Source organism: Dromiciops gliroides, chromosome 1, assembly GCF_019393635.1.
Source record: "Dromiciops gliroides isolate mDroGli1 chromosome 1, mDroGli1.pri, whole genome shotgun sequence".
NCBI lineage: Eukaryota > Metazoa > Chordata > Mammalia > Microbiotheria > Microbiotheriidae > Dromiciops > Dromiciops gliroides.
The window spans coordinates 143,076,624-143,098,081 of NC_057861.1; the positions used below are offsets into that span (position 1 = coordinate 143,076,624).

The 21,458-nt window shown below is 36.4% G+C and overlaps 1 protein-coding gene across 1 annotated transcript in view; it reads left to right on the forward strand.

The window, feature by feature from the left end:
• The window catches only part of STK3 (serine/threonine kinase 3), a 465,914-nt gene that overhangs the window by 350,743 nt on the left and 93,713 nt on the right, over positions 1 to 21,458 (forward strand). Inside the window, exon 10 of the mRNA XM_043968349.1 lies at positions 20,123 to 20,298. Coding sequence (XP_043824284.1) covers positions 20,123 to 20,298 — 176 coding nt within the window. The remainder of the gene's footprint in view (positions 1 to 20,122; positions 20,299 to 21,458) is intronic.

Below are 21,458 nucleotides of genomic sequence, written 5' to 3' on the forward strand. Positions count from 1 at the left end.
GGTAGGGAAACACACAGAAGGGGTCAAGAGACACAAGCACTTTTTTGTGAAATAAAGTCTCCACTTTATTCCTGATTCAAAAATGCCCTGTGGCATTTTGGTTAGCACAAGACATAAACAGTAATGTACTTATTTTTAAAATGGCTAAATGTTCAATTAAATTAACTTTAGGGGCTTAGAGTTTCTCTAACTGTGCTTTTAACATATAACAAATTCTCATCCCAAAACCAAACAAATATTTTTGGTAAAAATCTTTTTTGTAAAATAATAACTTTTCTGTTTGAGTAATACAATATTGTAGTACCATATTCTACCTACATGTATTTCGGAAAGATATTTATTGCAACTGATAAAAGAAAGATCAAGTCTGAAATTCAATTACAATGAAATATCATAGGCCACATTTCTGAGGAGTAAAAATTCTAATATGAATTACTCCATAAAATGTGCTGAATTGTCATCTAGCTTCTCCATTTCAGCCATAGAATGTACAGTACTGCTATATCTAATGTTATAATATAGATAGGGAGGCTGGGGGCGGGGAGAGGGAGAGGGGGAGAGCGAGAGAGAGAGCGCGAGCGCGAGAGCTAGCTCACGCCAAAACTTTTTTAAAAAAACTCCCTGGGGCAACTAGGTGGCACAGTGGATAGAGCACTGGCCCTGGAGTCAGGAGTACCTGAGTTCAAATCTGGCCTCAGACACTTAACACTTACTAGCTGTAGTGACCTTGGGCAAGTCACTTAACCCCAATTGCCTCACTAAAAAAAGAAAAAAAAAAGAAAGGAAAAAAAAAAAAAACTCCCTGACTGATAGACCGATCAACTCTTACATTTATATATAAACTACTTATATCTAACATATAAATGTAAGAGTTAATTGGTCTATCAGTCAGGGAGTTTTAAAAAAAGGTTTTGGGTATATATATACACACACACACCTGAAGATGACTGTCATATCCTTTCTTAATATTATTTTCTCCATGTTAAACATACTCTCCTTCAGTTCTTCCAAATATGAAATGAACTCAAGGCTTTTCACCATCCTAGTTGCCCCTTAGGCACTCTCCAGCTCATTAATGTCATTCTTAAACCCAAATGTCTAGGACTGAACCCAATGCTATAGATGAAGTCTGACAAAAGAATGGAGGGCTTATCACCTTTGTGGTCCTGAAAGCTATGCAACCAAAGATTGTATTAGTTTTTTGGCTACTATGTTATACTGTTCACAAACTTTGAGTCCACTAAAACTCTTTTTTTTTTTAGAAAAAAGTTGATTTTTTTTTGGTACCCTAGTGTAAGAATATAACATTATTTTTGTGGAAATGATAAAAAAAAAAAAGAAATAGACCATGATAATACAAGAAAGATTCAGAAGTGGCTGGTTTGCATGGCAGGGCCCAAAGAAGAGTATATCCCAGGATGTGTGCTTGGTCCTTTGCTATTTAACATTTTGATCAATAATTTGGATTAAATCCTAGAAATTTGCAGATGATATCAATGTAGGAGGTATGGAAATTTATTTTGATTTGGGGGCCCTACCTTTAGGCTGAGATTAGAAAGCCTTAGGCCCTCAGGGTCTCTTCTGTGTGCCTCAGCTTCAGCTGAACCAAAAAGCCCTGTGGGCTGTACAAGATGCCAGGTCAGACAGCTGGGGGGATAAAGCCCCCAGCTCCCTCCAACCTGAGCAGAGCTATCCGAAAGATCCTGGATAGCCTGTGCTGAGGCACGTGAGGCTACAACGCACCCCCCCCCCACCAGCTACAGCCCTGGCTGGCGGATTAGCTTGGTCTGTGGGGGCACAGGAAACCCCGAGATTTGAGTGGAGAAAAGAAAAGGTATATATAGACCTAGGAGTTAGACTCAGGGGATCAGACTAGAGACAGGGCTACAAGGACGCAGGAGAAGATGAGAAGGACTAGGAGCAGGGAAAAGAGAGGCCGAAGGGCAGACCGACAGAGCAGACAGACAGAAGGTCAGTGAGAGAGAAACACAGGGGTTCAGCGGTGGCAGTAAGGAGGAAAGGAAAGTTAAAAGCAGGGGGATTTACAAAGTGAAAGGGTACAGGCAGAGTTAGTGAAAATAGCTGAGCAAGTGAGTGCCCTGAGGCAAGAGAAGGCTAAGGCCCTTATTGTATTTAAAAAGTTTGAAGCACAGCAGGTGGGAAAGAGATGCAGTGGAAAGAGACAGCAGGAAAGCAGTCAGGTTGTACATTTTATTTCCCAGTATTCTTAGTTTTCAATAGTATCTCATAAATAAACTCTGCTTTGATTATTTGGTTAAGAGGCTTCTTAATATTTTGCTTATCAATTTGGGAGTGGAGCAGTGTGGTGGAACTTTATAAATGGCCCACATTCAATTAATGAAGTCAGATAGCACAGTTAGTCAACAGTCCCAAATTAGTCACCCCAGTCAGCTTTAGCCCCCAAATCAGGCCCTTTCAATTCAAAATATTTTTACATTTGAATGGCAACTGCAGGAGGACTTATGGCCCAATTATAATTTCTCTAAACCTATAACTTTTCATATAGTTCTAATTTTTCATTAAGTACAATTATATAATTTTTCAGATTAGATATACTTATTAATAATTAATTTTTTACATTATTTAATGGCGAGCCAGCTAGGAGTTACTAACCTACTACCCTGGTAAATCTTTTTTAAAAAAAAAATAATAAAAAAATTGAAGGGCCACTAGGAAAAAAAATTTTTTTAAGAAATTTTTTTTTTCCATCCACTGCCTCAATTTTTTTTTGAAAGCCTCTAGCAGAGAAAAGCCTTAGCATTTAAACTGAACCATGACTGAATATATTTTTTATCTCTTACCTTTTTTCATTGGGTTGTTCTAGGACCGCATAATATCTGTTTTATCCATTGAGCCCCTGCTTAATGTTATTGGGGACATTTTGACTGAATTTGGGCCCCGCTATGGTGGCATAATAATAGCTCTAGCGATTGTAATTTTTTTCTCTCCATTACTAATATTATAGCATGGTATTTTCTAATACAACTCTGGAGAGAGAAAAAGAATTGTACCCATAGTGAGCCATGTATTAAGAGGGATGCCAGAGCTCCCTCTACTAAAAGTGACCTGAAGTTAGAAAAAAATGTTGACCAGTCTTTAAAAACAGGTCAGCAAAAGTCTCCTATGCAGGATGCTGCAAAACCTAAAAGCAGAAACATTCTAGCACCTGCACTTTCAGGTCAAACATTTAAAAATCAGTTATAAAGCCCCTAAAGTGTGTCAATATTGTGAGAAGCAAGGACACTTGTTGAGAGAGTGTAGAACCAGAAGGTATGAATTAAGACAGGTAATGACAGAAAGCCTTAAAGACTTTTTTAGGGGCAATAGAAATAATCAGAGAAATTTTTTCCAAAGAGGGAACAACCAAGGCAATTAGAGGCCTTATTATCAACAGAATCAGAATAACTTTAGAAGACCCTATCAGGAAGGTATAGAAGGACAGAATCAGGGCAATTATAGGCCTTATTATAAACAAAATCAAAATAAATATAGATCTTATCAGGGAGATACAGACAAGCAGAGTCAAAACAGGTATAGGCCTTTTCAGAAAGTTATAAAGGAGCAACCTGAGAACAGTCACAGACCCTCTCAAAAGGATAAAGATCAGGGAACTATGGAAAAATGACGGTGCACAGGGGAGGAATGGACAAAAGTAAATACTGAAAATTTTATTTTTCTAGACTTTAAATACATTAATCTTCTTATCCCATTCCATTCTCCTCCCCAGAATAACAAACCTCATGTGATCCTCAAAGTTGGGGACACATATTACAATTGCTTATTAGAAGCCCAAAGAGTGGCAAAATTAACTAAGAAGCAGCTAAGGGCCATTCTAGGAGCAGCTGGGTATTGCAGGCAATGGATATCCTGTTTTGGTAAAATTGCTAAGCCACTTGTGGCTCTAACAAAAAATTCTTTCCAAGTATCTTTACAGCTGGATTCCCAGCATCTTTCAGCTGTGGCAGAATTGAAGCAGGCACCCTGGCCTGCTGGTGTTGCTGTTCCTGTTCCTGCTTGGACCCAGTTCGGTCCTCATCATCTCATTCCACCTGAACCATTTGTAGGCAAAGAACTTCTTCACAAAGAGCATATGGCTCTAACTTCAAAAAAGGGTTATTTGAACCCTATTATTTGGTTCGTAAGACAATTAATGGACATTGAGTCTCGCTAATGTTTAAGTTCTTTTTATAAATTGTTTTTCACTTCAAGTATGCTGATATTTAAGATTTTTTTGATAAATTGTTTATCAATTTAAGTATATATTATTGCCATTGTACTAGATAGAATTCATGAACAAGATGATGTTGGATTATTGGTCTAATGAAGATTTTGTAATAACGTTTAATATTATCAGTCATTTATATTCATTTATCATTAATATGTCACTGTGACTATGTATATAGCTTTTATTATCCTTAGTGAAAGAGTAGTAATTTTTTGTATTGGTCATTATAACACTTTCCTAATTGGCTCTGGGTATGGTTTGGAATTATTGTATATATTACAAGTGTATTTAGTTATGCAGCATAACACGTATTTTTACCATAATATTGTCTTTGGTGATATTAATATGAGATTTTTTAAATTATGGAAACTTACCCTTTCAGAGACTAATTACTCTTACACTGTGCTTTATGGAGATGACTCCACTCCACGATGCAGGCCTTGGAGAAAATATATGTACAACAGGAGGAGAGACAGGCACACATAAGATGCCCTGAGGAGGCTGAGAGAACAGCCATTCAGTGAAACCTGGAGGCAGGATTCCCTTAGTCTAAATACATTCAGAGGTCTGATGAACATACTAGATGATAGAATCAGGACACAAAAGGATCCTGACAGGCTAGAACATTTCCTTGAATCTGTCAAGATGAAATTCAGTAGGGATAAGTGTGAAGTCTTATGCTAGAGTACAAAAAAAAATCAACTTTACCAATAAAAAATGTAGGACAACAGTTGTTCTAAGAAAAAAAAAAGTTATGGGAGTTTTAGTGGACTAGAAGTTTATCAACAGTACAATGTAGCAGCCAGAAAACTAATACAATCTTTGGTTGAATAGCTTTCAAGACTACAAAGGTGATAAGCTTTGTCCAAATCTAGGTAAACTATATCCACAAGGTTTATTAATCCTCTAAGAAGGAAAGTGTGGCTTAGAAGTCATGACCTGTGCTTGATGAAGTCATGCTGGTTTTTTGTAATTTTCCCTATCTAGATGTTTGCCAGTTCTTTTTAATCATGCATTCTAGAATTTTTCCAGGAATTGAAGTTTGGCTTATGGACTTATAATTTTAAGGCACAGTTCTTATCCCTCTTATGAAAATAGGAACATTTGCTCTTCTCTGATTTTGTATTATCCCTCCAATTTTCCATGGTATTTCAAATAATAGTAAAGCAGCAAAGATATGGAGCCCTACTTGTACTTTTTCATTTCTATGGGTCATCATTAATCTTACTCTTCTTTTCCCCAGTCCACCCCCCTCAACAAACTGTTTCTCATTAGCTATCTGTCAACTATGTGAATGCCCCTGAATATTCTGCTCTTATTTACCTTTCCTGGAAGGAATACTCAAGGGAGGGTGGCAGAGGGTGGCACCTCTCTGAGGTGCTCTTGGTGGCAGAGGACTTGGAGGAAGTAGAAGGCCAGGCTGAGCTCTGTTCTCTCCTCTAGGCTAGATAGGCCTTCTGAACTTTCAGAGACATGTGTGTTCTCTTTACTAATATTTAATATACTTTAATAAATGCTTAATGCCCCCAAACTGGTGCTAAAGCTTCTAATTTATAAGTAGCAATATATTAGAAACCCCCTTTTATCCACTTAGATTCTTTCTGTTCCCCCTCAGCTTCCTGAAAAATAAGAAATCCAAAAGTACTACCAAAGCTTTACTTTGTGCCAGAGGTACCAAATCAGTTACTCCTGGTCAAATTTAAAAACAAAACAAAACAAAAAAAAACACTCTAAATTAGTCCAGGACCACTCCACTTCTTTAGCTTCTCTCCTCATTTCTCCCGGATTTATTTGGTTTTTTTGCAAATATTGGACAATTCCGACATGTTCCAATATTACTCTAAAAATAGTATATATAATTGTGTAACTTTAAGTATAGTACTCATAAGCTAAGGAGAGAATTCCCAAATTAAGTCATGACTTGACAAATTTGTCCACTTGACAAAATGTCCCGTGAAATTCTATGTAGCATGGAAAATTCTCAGGCAGAACAATGAATTTCTTTAAACCAAGAATTAAGGGGGCAGCTAGGTGGCACGGTAGATAAAGCACTGGCTCTGGATTTAGGAGGGCCTGAGTTCAAATCTGGCCTCAGACACTTGACACTTACTAGCTGTGTGACCCTGGGCAAGCCACTTAACCCTCATTGCCCTACCTCCCCCCAAAATGAGAAAACTGAGCCCACTGAAATTTGTTTTAATGGGAGCTGAAGAAGAAACATTTATATTGGACATATTGTATGGTTAATAAAGATACAGGAGTGAATACAAAGTAATCATTAATACATTGCAGAAATGAGATTGGTGTATAGTATGAGATCATAGGTGAAATTACATTATGGTTAGGTCTTCTGAAAAGCATTGAACCAGAGCCAAGACATATTACTTAGTGTTTTTCAGCTTTTTGATGACATTATAATGGCTTGAAATGTACAGGGAATAGGCTTTTGGGGAGATATTAGAAGCAAATTTAAGATATATGAAAAATTACTGACAGAAGTATTTCCAAAGAGCTCAAAATAACAATATACTTTTGAATGTGTGTATACATATATATATATATATATGTTATATATGTATATTTATTCACATACTTTACACATTTTTATAGTAGTACTATATGATATAGAAGGATAAATGGTATACTCATAACTGGGAATACTTGGAATTGGATGGGTAGCTCAAGGCAGAGTTAATGGCAAAGAGAATATAGACCAGATCTAGTCGCCAGAGCATTTTCTGTTTGAAATAATCTGCTACTAAATAACATGGAAGTAATACTTTATCATCTGTATCATCTTCTGGACTGTGTAAGGCCTAAAAATGACAGATTTAGGAGTTGCATTAGTTGATCTCTAAGGTCCTCTGTCTCTAAATTTATGACCCTATACTGGGGCTCCTGTATCAGACTGCACAGCCACACTGTGGCCTGTGGCTCTTCAAGGTGCTGATCCGTGGTTGTCCGCAACTGGTGGAAGCCTACTACTGTATTGCTATACATGGTGAGAAAATAATGGGTTTTGGAATGCCCAAAGGGCTACCGCCCCCACCCCCTTGGAGTGGATTAGATTAAGATTGATTGGATTGATTTTGCTGATTGATTCACTTGAAGTTGACTTGATTGAAACCACATCTACCTGAGAGCCTGGCCCTCAGGGGGTGTGTTCTGACCTCAGCATGTTTTGCTCATAGACCACCCTCAAGTCCAGTAAACCAATGGATTTGGGTGATGCTAGCTTATTAGCTTGACCACCTCTCCTCTTGACCCAGCGGAAGCTTCCACAAAGAGTTACTCTCTCTGAGGTGCTCTTGGTGGCAGAGGACTTGGAGGAAGTAGAAGGCCAGGCTGAGCTCTGTTCTCTCCTCTAGGCTAGATAGGCCTTCTGAACTTTCAGAGACATGTGTGTTCTCTTTACTAATATTTAATACACTTTAATAAATGCTTAATGCCCCCAAACTGGTGCTAAAGCTTCTAATTTATAAGTAGCAATATATTAGAAACCCCAGCTAATTTTCCTTAAACTTGGGACAGAAATAAGGTGACCATATATAGTTTTACTCTCCATAGAACATATAACTACATAAATATATATAAATATATATATGTATGTATGTATGTATGTATGTATTCACTCACATACATATAAATATATGTTGTTTGAAGAATGGATTTACCTGTTATGATAGGTGAATCAAACTAAGTCTTCCTGACTCTATCCTGGGACTCTATCCAATGCTCCACCTAGGGGCCTTGATAATCATCTGCTTTGGGGCTAATCATTTCTAACTGAATGTTATTTTTTTTAAGTTTTCTCTTCATCTGACTGTGTTATAATAAACGGTACTATCCAGAAAATTCTTTGATTTTTTTGTACATAAAAGACGAATGGCTAAATGGATAGAAAATTGGCCTAGGAGTGTCAAACCTATGTAAAAATCAGATCAATGACACAATTAATAAATAGAAGTAAGTTATTTATTCAGGGTAATCGAATTGCAATTCAGAAGAATGTACTGTCTTACTGAGACAGGAAAGTTCAGTGATGGAAAGTAACAAACAAAGGCTATGTACCCTGGGGGGGGGGGGTTGCTAATTAAAAGATGGAACAGAATTTCACATGTTGTTTATTGCACAGTGATAGCACTTTGCTACAAAAACCACAGGATCAGTTGGGGCTGCTTCTAGCCAGCAGAGGCAGGCCACTGCCTGTACCTCAAGCCAGGTCACCTATAGGGTTATCAGGATAGCCTGACCACTAGAAGGAATCATTGCAGAAGCATCCTTGGAGCTATCTCAATCCACAAACAGGGGCAATTAGAAACTGTTGGTCACTACAGAGATTCTCAGGATTGTATCTTGAGAGTAGAGGATGATTAGAAATTTCTAGTCAAAACAAGTTCCCAAAATTTCCCAGAGATTAATAGGAGCAAGAAAGACCTAAACCCAAAGCTCTCCCTTTGCACACCCTCACTTTACAAGCCTGGGCAAGTTTCTTACCCTTGAAGTTCTCTGGGTATCTCTTCCCTCCCCCCCCCCTTGTGGGGCAGTTAGGGTTAAGTGACTTGCCCAGGGTCACACAGCTAGTAAGTGTCAAGTGTCTGAGGCCAGATTTAAACTCAAGTCCTCCTGAATCCAGGGCCAGTGTTCCATCCACTGTACCACCTAGCTACCCCTGTGTACCAATTTTAAAACCATAAGTTACAGAGAAGATACCAACCTGAATTGGTAGTTTTCTTAACCAGGAGTTCCATCTGCCAGTGAAAAGTCAAGTCCAGACCCAGTCCCTACGACTATTTCACTGTAGTGTATGTTCATTTAAATAATCAGAAGGAGGAAACAATTTTGAAATTCAGTTACTGAAGAATTTGTCATAGAAATAGATATATGACATCAGGCCTGGGGTTAGAAGAGATCTTGAGGGGAAAATTGACTAGATCAGATTTAGAGAGCGGAATCAATAAATGTTTAGTATGTGACAAGTATTGTGCTAAGCATTAGGTATATAAAAAAAGGCATAAAACAGTCCTACCTCTCGGGGGATTCACAGTTTAATGCGGAGCCCAGCACTTAAAAAGAAACTGAAAAGGGGGAAGGTAAGGAGAAGTTACTTGGGTGCAAGGGCATGATGAAGTCATGCAGCCTGGTGATAAATGATCAGAGGAAGTGTGAGTTTTCAAGTAGATGTCATCTTGCAGAATGAGAAATTTCGGGAGATGTAAGAAGTTCAATTGCATCTAGTGGTCCATCACTACTACTGTTACTTAGAATCACAATTAACCCTGGGCAAAATAAGAAAATAGGGGAATTTTGTCTTTGGTTTCTTTCTCTTTGTGCTTGTTTTCTTCACTTAGTGGAGCTCTTTCTTCCCCTACCTCTGCTTCAGTATTCTCCTAATCTAATCACACTCATTCCCTCCAAATAGTTTCTCTCAGGAAAGAGCTAATGATTTACAGTGACTGATAAGGCTTAACTCCTCAAGGATTTAGCATTCTTATAGAATGACAAAGCCAAAGAAGTAAATCCAGTGATGGAGTTTTAAATATCTTTAAGCCTATGGACTAGGGAGAGAAGTAGAAGAGCCTTCCCAGTGACACTGAAATCATGTCATTCAGTGACTGAAAGAATGGCATCTCATAGGAACTACTTTAAACCACCTGCTCATAAGCTTCCTACCTGGAGTGGTGATAGCAAACTGCTGGCTCCTATAGCTTAGCAAAAAAGGTGTTGCTCCTGATTTTGAGCAACTTTTAGTGGGAGACTAGCTATCTGAGTTATATTGCATATGCTCATTTGATCACAGGATTCTTCTTTGGCCTATACTATAATTGAATGAACAAATTAATGAATGAAAGAAAAACATTACTAAACCCTTACTGTGTGCCACTGTGCTAAGCACTATGGCTACAAATATAAGAAGCAACTGCTTTCCTGGAGCTCTCATACTGAGAGAGACAACACGTAAAAGAAAGTTTAGCCACGGCAAAATGGAAAGGTATAGATGTCCTAAGAGTGTTGCAGTGGATGGCAAGACACAGAGTTTCTCATGTCACAAGAGTAAATAAGGTAATGTTGCTGGAGAGCTATAACTGTAGGGTTTAGAGGCTGGGCAGATGGTAATTGAAATTAAATGCTCCACATTCATTAGAGGCAATGCATTTGTTGGTTTCCACCTATAAGCAGTCATACTGCTGGAGATATGAGGGAAGACAAGAGAATAGACCAGCCATGTTGGTAGTGGCCCTTACTGCCACCTGTCCTTCTCAGATGGAATTTGGGACAGGCAGGGAAAGTGGAAAGGGCAAGAGGGGTGAGGCCATGCATCTTCTCACCACCTGATTTTCCCAGATGGTTTCTATATTGTCTTTATACAACCCCAAGAAAGTGTTTTTGCAACCTAACATGGAAAACTTGTAGCAATATTTAAAACTGGAAAGTCATCCTTTTTATAAATGTAAGTCCTCATGCTGCCATTCATATTTTTCATTGTGTTCTACCCTCAGAGATGGAGAATAGCCGAACAATATTTTCCCATTAGCTCCTTGAGTACCAGAAATGTCATATTTATCTTTGTATCCTCAAGGCCTTTTATAGTGCCTTACACATCATGGATGCTTAATAAATGTTTGTTGAATTAATAGACCTTTATGTATACTTAAAGGCAAGTAATAAATTGCTATCTGAACCATTTCTTTTCTAGTCTAAATAATTTCAATTCCTTTACCTTTGTACAGGTTTTACTTTCAGATCTTTAACCTTCTCTACAGATATTCTTTGGACCTTCTGCAAGTTGTCTATATCTTTCTTTAGTTTAGAATATAGTCTGTCGACTTAAGGAAAATCTGGATAGCAGGAATTCTCAACAAAAATCCTAATTCTTTTTTTTTTTTTTCCGGGGTAGTAAGGCTTAAGTGACTTGCCCAGGGTCACACAGCTAGTAAGTATCAAGTGTCTGAGGTTGGATTTGAACTCAGGTCCTCCTGAATCTGGGGCTTTTGCTTTATGCACTTTGCCATATAGCTGCCCCCCAAAATCCTAATTCTTATATGAATTCACTCTCTAGCTTTTTGCAACAACTTAAGGAACAAATTCTAAGACCATTTTAGAAGAATAATTAGTTAATATTTATAAATCCCCTTGAAGTTTGAATGTATTATGACAATGATATGATTTATTATCAATGCTATAGCTATTTGAAAATCTTTATCATTTATGTTTGGAATTTAAATGTTCCTCAAATAATTGTTTTGTTGTTTTTTTTTTTTACAAAATTCTTACCGTAGAGTTAAATTTTCATGATTTGTCACCTGTTTAGAAATACAATGCAAATTAGAAATGCGAATTGGTAATGGCAGATGAGTTAGTGTTTTGAGGTTATTGTATTCCACATAATTAATTTTATCTGAATATATTGTAGGAAGGAAATTGCTAGGGAGGGAAAAATACTTTTTCACTAAAAGTTCAAAGACAAAAAACTGATTGGTGTTGTAGAAATAACTGGTAAGGATTTTGCTGAGAATTTCTCTTGGGGTTTTATATATCCACAAGATAAAGAGTTGGAAAAACAATGAAGGCAGAAAAACTCTATAAATTTTACCATTAAATTTGTTCCAAAAAAATTTTTTTTTAAATCAGGGTACGATTCAGTGCTTCTAAAGAAATTGATGTGAATTTTATGTCATCATTTTTTCCACATTAAAAAATATACATATTTGCCATAACAACGACAGTACTCTATGATAGTGGTTGCTATCTTGAAATTTCCTGCTTCCCTCTCTTCTGAAATGAACATTTGAAATGAATCATTAGGGGGAAAAATGGAAGTATAATTCAGTAAATTCTGATCTGTCCTGTCTTACTTCTATGAACAATATCTTAGATGATTTTACTGGAAGAGAAACACTTTGCCTATCTGGAACAAGTGTTTCTTATTTTACGAATAAGGTTTTCATACTAAGTATAACTTATGTTGTTGCTCAAGCTCTTCCATGAGATGATATACGTAACTTCCCATAACAAATTTATGTTCTGCTTCAATTATGTGGTTTTAGAATTTGGTTATTTTCTTTTTTCAGTTCACATACATTATATATCATTAGTAGGTTTAAATTTTTTGAAGTGTATGTCTTCAAATTTGAACGACAAGATTAATGAAAAATGTATATATAACAATAGAATGATAAGTATTTTATAATAAATCCAGAAATCAAATACAAATGTGGATATGTGGAAAAGAAAAAGTGAGAATGTTTGCCCTCTGTAATTAAAGTTCATTTTATAAAGTCCCCTCCATCTCCATAAAAGTGAAAAAAAGTACAGAATTTCAATTTTTTAAAAATACTATTACTAATTATCCTGAATTATAAGGACCATCTTTGCTACTGTTCTAACTTTTTTTTGGTGTTTAATGTGGACTTATTTTTTTTAATGGATTATGGTTTTTAAAAATCTAATTAAGGCTTGTGTTCAGTACTAGTTCCCTTAATGGATTAGTAGATCTATTAAGTATAACTGTATTTTTATTTTACTCAAGAAACCACATATATTGAATTTGTGTAGACATAAAGAATACAATTCCAAAATGTGCTTCCCTGGGGGGCGGGGGGTGGGGAACACAACTTCCTTTTTCTTTTCTAAATATCATTGATAAAGGAATGATTTTTTTCCTGTAATAGGTTTTTTTCTTCTCTTAATCAGAAATATTTTTTCCTGGCTCTGATTCCAGCTTCACTGAGCATTTTTAATTCTTGTGCCAAATGTGACATGTCTCAGTTTTCAGATTTTCCTCTCTACAGAACCATTACATTTTAAGGTTATCTGATAAAAATTATTACTTAAAACAACAATAAAGGGGGAACATGATTGGCTTTATAGAATCTGAGTTAGAAGTGACCTCAAATGACATCAGGTACAACCTGAATCTGTACAGCAAACCTACTTGTAATATCCCTAAGGATACCTTGAATGTAGTAGTGTTTGTTGAACTGAATAGAACAAGAGATCATCTAGTTTGAAGACTCAGTACAGGAGAAAGAACCCAGTATCTCTAAAGGTACTCCCTTTCTACTTTTGTATCCTTCTCATTATTAGGGAGCTACCAACCCTGAGCTGAGGAAAACTTTGTCATTTCCCTGTTCAGAAAGCTTATGTGCCTCCTATTTGCCTCAAGAATAAAATGCAAACTCCTCTTTTTTGGTATTTAATGCCCTTTATAATTTGATTCCAACTGATCTTTTCTGGTTGATTACACATTACTCTCTTTTTATCACATGCATTCCAGATAAATGGGCCAACTTTTTCTCCACCAAATGCAGCCTTCCATTCCCATCTCTTCCTTTGCCTAAACTCTCTCCTGTGTCTGGAATGCCCTTCTTCCTCACTTTAACTTCCTAGGGTCCCTTGCTTGCTTTAGATTCAGCTCATTTTCTAGCTCCTACATCAGACCAATGCTGATCTTCCTTCTACTTGCTGATGCCCCCCTCCTGCTCCTGAATATGTTTTATAGATATTTTGTATTTATTTGTCTTCATTCATGTTCTTTCCCTCAAATAAAATGTAAACACCTTTAGGACACTTAGCTTAGTGCCTGGCACACAGAAGGTTTTCAATAAATACTTGTTGAATGAGTGAGTGAATTAATGAATTGGTGAATGTGATTATTGAAGGGTCAGTAATATTTGAAAGATCATGGAAAAATTAGTAAGTACCTCTTCCTTCATTTCAAAGGGCAAGTACTATTTAGTAATTTTTAATATATGATTACAAGTTGCTTTTCAGAGTGGTTTTACCTATCCATAGGTCCACTAACCATGCATCAACATAGCTGTTTCCCACAAATCCACCAACATTTGTAAATAGTATATTTGTACATTTTGAAAAATGTAAAGTACTATATTAATGCTAGTTATTGTTATTACTATTATTTTCCATTTTCCTTTTTTTGTCATCTTTACCAGTCTGTTGGTTAGAATCAACCTTAGAATTGCATTTATTTGTATTTCTCTAAATTAATGGTGATTTGGACCATTTTTTCATGAGATAATAAATAGCTTCCTCTTTATAAGCCTGCTCATATCCTTACTGTTTATCAATTTGAGCATGGCTCTTATTCTTAAAAATTTGAATGTGTTATTTAAATGGTTTGGAAAAGAGGGCATTACTCTTAAGCTTCTGGAGCACCCCTTTCTCTACCTTAGAAGAGCTGGTTCCACATCCTTTGAAAACTATGGCACGTAACACCCACTGATGTCTTTCATTTTTTCTTTAGTCAGCTAAAGAACACAGTTCAATTAAAGAAATGAAGAGTATAGTAAGAGTATAGAAAAAGAGTATAATAAGGAAAGTCTCAAAAGAATATCCTTTTCTTCCCACCCCCCAAACCTAGGACATATACTTCCACAGACTCAGATGCTATGTGCATAAGTAATCATACATGAAAGGTACACACATAGGGACCAAATAATATTTCTCTACTTCTTCATCCTCTACAAATGTATATTAATGCAGAAGTTGCTATCTCTGAGGGACAAGATGACACAGTGTCATAAAATGCCTTAGGTTGTATAACAAAATACCTTATAGAATCACAGAATATTAGAATAGGAAGAAACCTGAAAGGTCTAATCTTCTCTATCTAAATTTAATACTACGTAGGGGGCAGCTAGGTAGCACAGTGGATAGCGTACTGGCCATGGGTTCAGGAGGACCTGAGTTCAAATCCGGCCTCAGACACTTGACACTTGCTGTGTGACCCTGGGCAAGTCACTTAACCCTCATAATAATGATAATAATTATCACAAAAATAATAATTATTATTATTATTAAATTTTATTAATCAATTTAATACTAATCCTTGAAAAGCTTTTGCTATAAGTCTCCCATTGATGGGGAACCTATTACCTCCTGAATTTGTTCATTCTAGTTTTGGACAGTTTTAACTGTTAGAAGACTTTATGTCAAGCCAAGTCTCCGCATCTTCTCTGTTGCTTTTAGTTCTGTCCATTAAGACAGTACTAAGGGGGCAGCTAGGTGGCGCAGTGGATAGAGCACCGGCCCTGGAGTCAGGAGTACCTGAGTTCAAATCCAGCCTCAGACACTTAACACTTACTAGCTGTGTGACCCTGGGCAAGTCACTTAACCCCAATTGCCTCACTTAAAAAAAAAAAAAAAGACTGTACTAAGGCCAATTAAATGTAAATTCTTTCCCTTAGTCTTTTAATTTTAAATACTTGAAAATGGGTCTCATCCCCAGCAGAAGTCTTCATGCTAGATATCTCTATTTTGTTCATCTAGTTCTGGTAATGGTGATTGTGCTATTATTAATACAGCCTAAAATGATATTAGTTCAGCACTGCAAATTCCTTATCTGCCTCTCCAAGGAAAATTTATGAACTGTCTTTTTGTTTAGTTATAACTTCTTCATATTTTATAGTTTAATTTCTAGTAATGTTGTCGATATGTTTCAATTTTTCCAGCATTCAGCTCAGTAAACATTTGTTAAGCACTTATCATGTACTGTGCTGAGAGCACTGGGGTTTCAAAGAAGAGCAAAAGACAGTCCCTGCCCTCAAGGAGCTTATAGCCTAATGGGAGAGACAAAATTCAAACAACTATGTTGGTTGTTGGACAGATAATTCATGTAAAATTATTAATAGTTAAATAGTATCTATTGACTTTTTAAAAATTGTTTGATTATTAGCATTTTCTTTGTACTATTCTTACATTCTTGCTATTCTTCATACATGGATGACACAGTGTCCTCCCATTTCCATGATTTGGCATAGGCTGTCTGTCATGCCTTTAATTCATTCCCATTTCACCTCTGCCTTCTAGAAACAATACTTCATTTCTTTCAAAGCTCAATATAAGTACCACTTGTTATATGAAGCATTTCCTCTTCCCAGCAGTTCGCTCCTCCAACTTTCCATATATCTTTTGTGGATGTCTTGTATATACTGCATGTTTTTAAAAGTCTTGAAGCTTTATAGCTTAAAACTGCACTAAGACCTTTGGAGTACCCTGTATATAAAAATATGAACACTTTGTATGTTCCCCTTTCTCCTTCTTCCTCCTTCCCTCACCTCCCACATTTGTAAGGTTCTTAATGGCAGAAACTGTCTTTTTCTTCACAGTACTTGGCATATAGTAGGTATTTAATATATGTGTGTTTGGTTGGTTGATTCTGCCACTGTCACTATAAAAGTCATTTAAGCCTCTTTTGGGTGGTATATTTGTTCATTTCATACGTCCAAAATATTTCATCACTTACTGACCAACTTTCTGGAAATGAGCTTTTTACATACATAGCTTGACTGAACTTTTGACAATAAAAATAGTTTATACATCCCTGTATCCATACTTTTTCATCCGTGAGGTCTTGTTGCACTGATATAGCCTTTGAAAAACCAAGGTCACTTTCACATCAAGATTAAAATATAAATTGCATATAATGAAATGGCACTTGAACTTTGCTTTTGCTGGATGAAGTTGAAGAATACTACTGAAGGAATTTGAAGAAAATCAAAACCTGCTGACTGGGTCCACTAAATAGTTATATTTATAATCTCAATAGGGCCCTCACTATAGCAAGGCAGTCTATTTACACCTAATCCTAAAAGATTCATTGTCTAAATCACACAGTGACTTTTCCAAACTTTTTTGTCACCTTAAAACTTCCTCGGGGCAGCTAGGTGGCACAGTGGATAAAGCACCGGCCCTGGATTCAGGAGTACCTGAGTTCAAATCCGGCCTCAGACACTTGACATTTGCTAGCTGTGTGACCCTGGGCAAGTCACTTAATCCCCATTGCCCCGTTTAAAAACAAAAAACAAAAAACAAAAAACTTCCTCAAAGTTCCTCCTCTCCTCGCTTAGTTGAAAACTATGCCTCATATTTTACCGAAAAAAAAAAAACCAACAAAAAAAGATTAATTCTCCCCTCTTCTACATCTCATATCACTAAGATGTCTTCCCTCATACTTCCCTTCATTCTTGCCTCACATTAAGAGGTGGCCCTTCTTGCCAACTCAAACCCCTTTACAAGCTCAAGTGATCCCATTCTACCCAGTCTTTTCTGGCAGATTAATTACCTTTCTGTCATCACCATTCTCTGACTAATCTTTAATCTCTTCTTGTCAGATGGCTGCTTCCCTGTTGCCTACAAATATATCCATGTCCTCATTCATAAATTTTTTTGAAAAACACCGCCTTTCTTGACCCATCAAGCCCTACTAGCTATCATCCTGTTTCTTTCTTCCCATTCTTAGCTAACCTCTTTAAGAAGGCCATCTACACTTGGTGTCTTTCCTAATCTATCCATCAGTCAGCTAGCATTTATTAAATGACTACTACGCACTGTGCTAAGTGTAGAGGGGAAAAGACCCTGCTCTCAAGGAGTTCACAGTTTAATAGAGGAAAACATGCAAACAACTATGTACAAGCATGATACATTCAGGATAAATTGGGGATAGTATCAGAGGGAAGATGTTAAGATTAAGGACTCCTTAACTCTCTGCATTCTGGCTTCTGACCTCATCATTCAACTGAAGCTGCCCTTTCCATTAACCAGTGATTCCATAATTGCCAAATATAACAGCCTTTTAAAAATCCTCATTTTTTTTACCTCTTTACAGTTTTTGACCCTATAACCCTCTTCTCCTTGATACTTTTTTGTCTTTAGATTTTCTTGACACTGCTCTCTCCTGGTCTCCTGCCTGTTTGGCTGCTTCTCTGTCTCCTTTGCTGAATCTTTGTTCAGGTCACACACACTAACTGGGGTTTTCTCCCAAAGCTCTATACTGGGCTTTCTCTTCTCATTTTATTCTTTTTCCTTGGTAATCTCATCATATCCCATGGATTCATTTATCACCTCTATGTAAATTATTCTCAGATCTAGTTATCCAGCCACAAAGTCTTTCTGACCTTTAGTCACAATCTCGAACTGCCTATTGGGCATCTCAAACTGGATGTACTGTAATTATCTCCCTCCATTCTCCTGCCCCTCTCCTCCTTCTTCCCTACTCCAAATCTTTCCTTCTTGGCTTCTATTATTATTATTACTACTATCCTTCCAATCACCCAAGCTTAAAATTTAAGTGTCATTCTTAACTCCTGACTTTTTAAGTCCCCTTCTCTTTTCTACTGACTCTGAACCTACCATGCATGGTACAGGCCCTCATTACTTCACACCTAAACTATAGCAATAGTTTTCAAGTTGATCTTCTGCATCAAGTTTCTCCCTACTCCATTGCATCTTCCACTCATCTATCAAAGTGATCTTCCTAAAACTCAGGTCTGACCACTTCAGAAACTCTAGTGGAACTTTCTTGTTTCCAGGATCAAATCTAAAATCCTCTGTTTGACATTTGAAGCCCTTCATAATCTGGTCCCTTCCTACCCTTCCAGGTTCCCTATACCTTACTCTCTTCCACATATTCTACAATCCAGTCCAGTGACATTGACCTCCTTGCTGTTCTTTGCAAAAAACACACTTCATCTCCTGATTTACATGCATGTTTATTGGCTGTCTCCCATGCCTGGCATTCTTTCCCTCCTTACTTCCTCTACTTGGATTCCCTAACTTCCTTCAAGTCTCAGCTAAAATCCTATCTTCTGCAAGAAAATTTCCCCAATCCTTCTTAATGCCAGCTAGTACTTTCCCTCTGAGATTATCTCTGATTTATCCTGTATATATTTTGTCTGTACATAGATGTTTGTATATGGTCTCCCTTCCTTCCTCTCCCCATTAGATTGTGAGCTCCTTGAGATTAGGGAATATTTTTTCCCCATTCTTTGCTTCTTTACTTCTTAGCCCACTACTTGGTTCCTTAATAGAGAGAGTAGCAATTTGTTATCTTCTGACTAGCTGTGCCCAGATTATCTACAATGAAGATTATTTTTGTCTTGAAGACTAGTCCTACTGTTTAGCTGCCCTGCCATTCAGATAGATTGTCAGGAGTTTTCATTCATCCTTGCCAGAATTCCCTTTATGGTTGTAGAGTTGATGGTTATTGATTAACTATTAACTAACATTGGGTTCTATTTTTGATAATCCAGGGTGTTGTATTGACTGACTTTTGTTTTAGCATTCATAAACAAAATTATATTCTTGATTCATTTTAATTAGATTCTTAAATGATTATTTTATTGCCATTATGATTACATGTTTTTTCCCTCTAAGGAGTTTGATTGAATTAAAGTATTTTTGTTTCCCTGCTTATCTTGTCTGGTCCATATAACTAAATTACATTGAACTCAAGACTGAGGGCATTCAGAACTTTTAGGAAATTGTGGCTCTGTGTCACATTTTGAAACTAACATTTTTGGCGAAAAAATTTTTTTAATGTTGGTAAATTGCCTGGGATTTATAGGTGATTTACATCAATTTTTAATACTGTCAGTTTTGTGTTGACTAATTCCCAAAGGCTTCAAAACAGTTTCTGAATTTTAAAAAATGTAGTAAAAAATGAGTACTTCTTACCCTCTGAAATATTTTCACAGTTTAAAATGTCATGTAGTTTTAAAACTCTTCTCTATAACAATAATTGAATTTTAGTTAGGTATTTTTTCTCAGTTAGATTGAGCAGAATGGCTATTCATTTATTTCTGGGCAATTTGAACTTATTCCATAATTCAGGAATTCATTTTTCTGCATAGTAAAAAGATCTTAGAATTAAGTATTAGTTCTGCCACTTGCAAGCTAGAATACTAGATGATTCTACAATAATCATTTATCTTAGCCTCACTTTTTTCAACAATAAGGTAGGACTACCTATTTCACAGTGATACTATGAGAAAAATGTTTTATTAAGCAAAAAGTACAATATAAACATGGAATATTAACACCAATATGTTAACCTTCCCTATTTTCTTTTTAACTAAGGAAACACAACTTCATCACAAGTGCAAAGACCATCTTTTATGGATTATTTCGATAAACAAGATTTCAAAAATAAGAGTCATGAAAACTGTAGTCAGAACATGCATGAGCCATTCCCAATGTCAAAAAATGTTTTTCCTGACAACTGGAAAGTTCCTCAAGATGGAGACTTCGATTTCGTAAGTACATTTTTATTTTCATTAGTAACTTTCCTTTGGTTTTCTTCTTTTTTTTTTTCAATTTTTCAACATTTTTATTTAAAGTTTCGAGTCCCACATTCTATCCTTTTTTCCTCCCTCCTCTCTGAGGTGGTAAACAATCAGATATAGGTCATACATGTTCAGTTATGTAAAATATTTCCATATAAGTAATTTTGTACAAGAAGACTTGGATAGAAGAAAAAATTGAAAGAAAGAAAGTGAAAAATAGCATGATTCAGTCTGTGTTCAATCAATATCAGTTATTTCTCTGGAGGTGGATGATATGTTTCATCATTAGTCCTTTGGGATTGTCTTGGATCATTGTATTGCTGAGAATCGTTAAATTATTCATATCTCTTCGTTGAACAATGTTGTTGTTACTATGTACAACCTTCTCCTGGTTCTGCTCACTTCACTGTACATCAGTTCATGTAACTCTTTCCATGTTTTTGCAAAGTCTTCCTGCTTGTCATTTCTTATAACACAATAATATTTCATTACAATCATATACCACACCTTGTTGAGCCATTCCCCAAGTGATGGGCATCCTTTCAATTTCCAATTCTTAATGGCTGTAAAAAGAGCTACTATAAATATTTTTGTACAAATATGTCCTTTTCCCTTTTTTATGATATCTTTGGGATATAGACCTGGTGGTGGTATTGCTGGGTCAAAGAATATGCACAATTTTATAGCCCTTTGGACATAGTTACAAATTACTTTCCAGAATGGTTGGATCAGTTCACAATTCCATATAACAATGCATTAGTGTCCCACTTTTCCCACATCCCCTTCAACATCCATTTTCCTTTTTTGTTGTATTAGCCACTGATAGGTGTGAGGTGGTACCTCAGAATTGTTTTAATTTGCATTTGTCTGATAAAGTGATTTAGAGCATTTTTTCATATGACCATAGATAACTTTGATTTCTTTGTCTGAAAACTGCTTATTCATACCTTTGGCCATTTATCAATTGGGAAAGATTTATATTTTTATGAATTTGACTCACTTCTCTATATATTTGAGAAATGAGGCCTTTATTTTCTCTTTTGTGGGGCAATGAGGGTTAAGTGACTTGCCCAGAGTCGCACAGCTAGTTAAGTGTCAATTGTCTGAGGCTGTATTTGAACTCAGGTCCT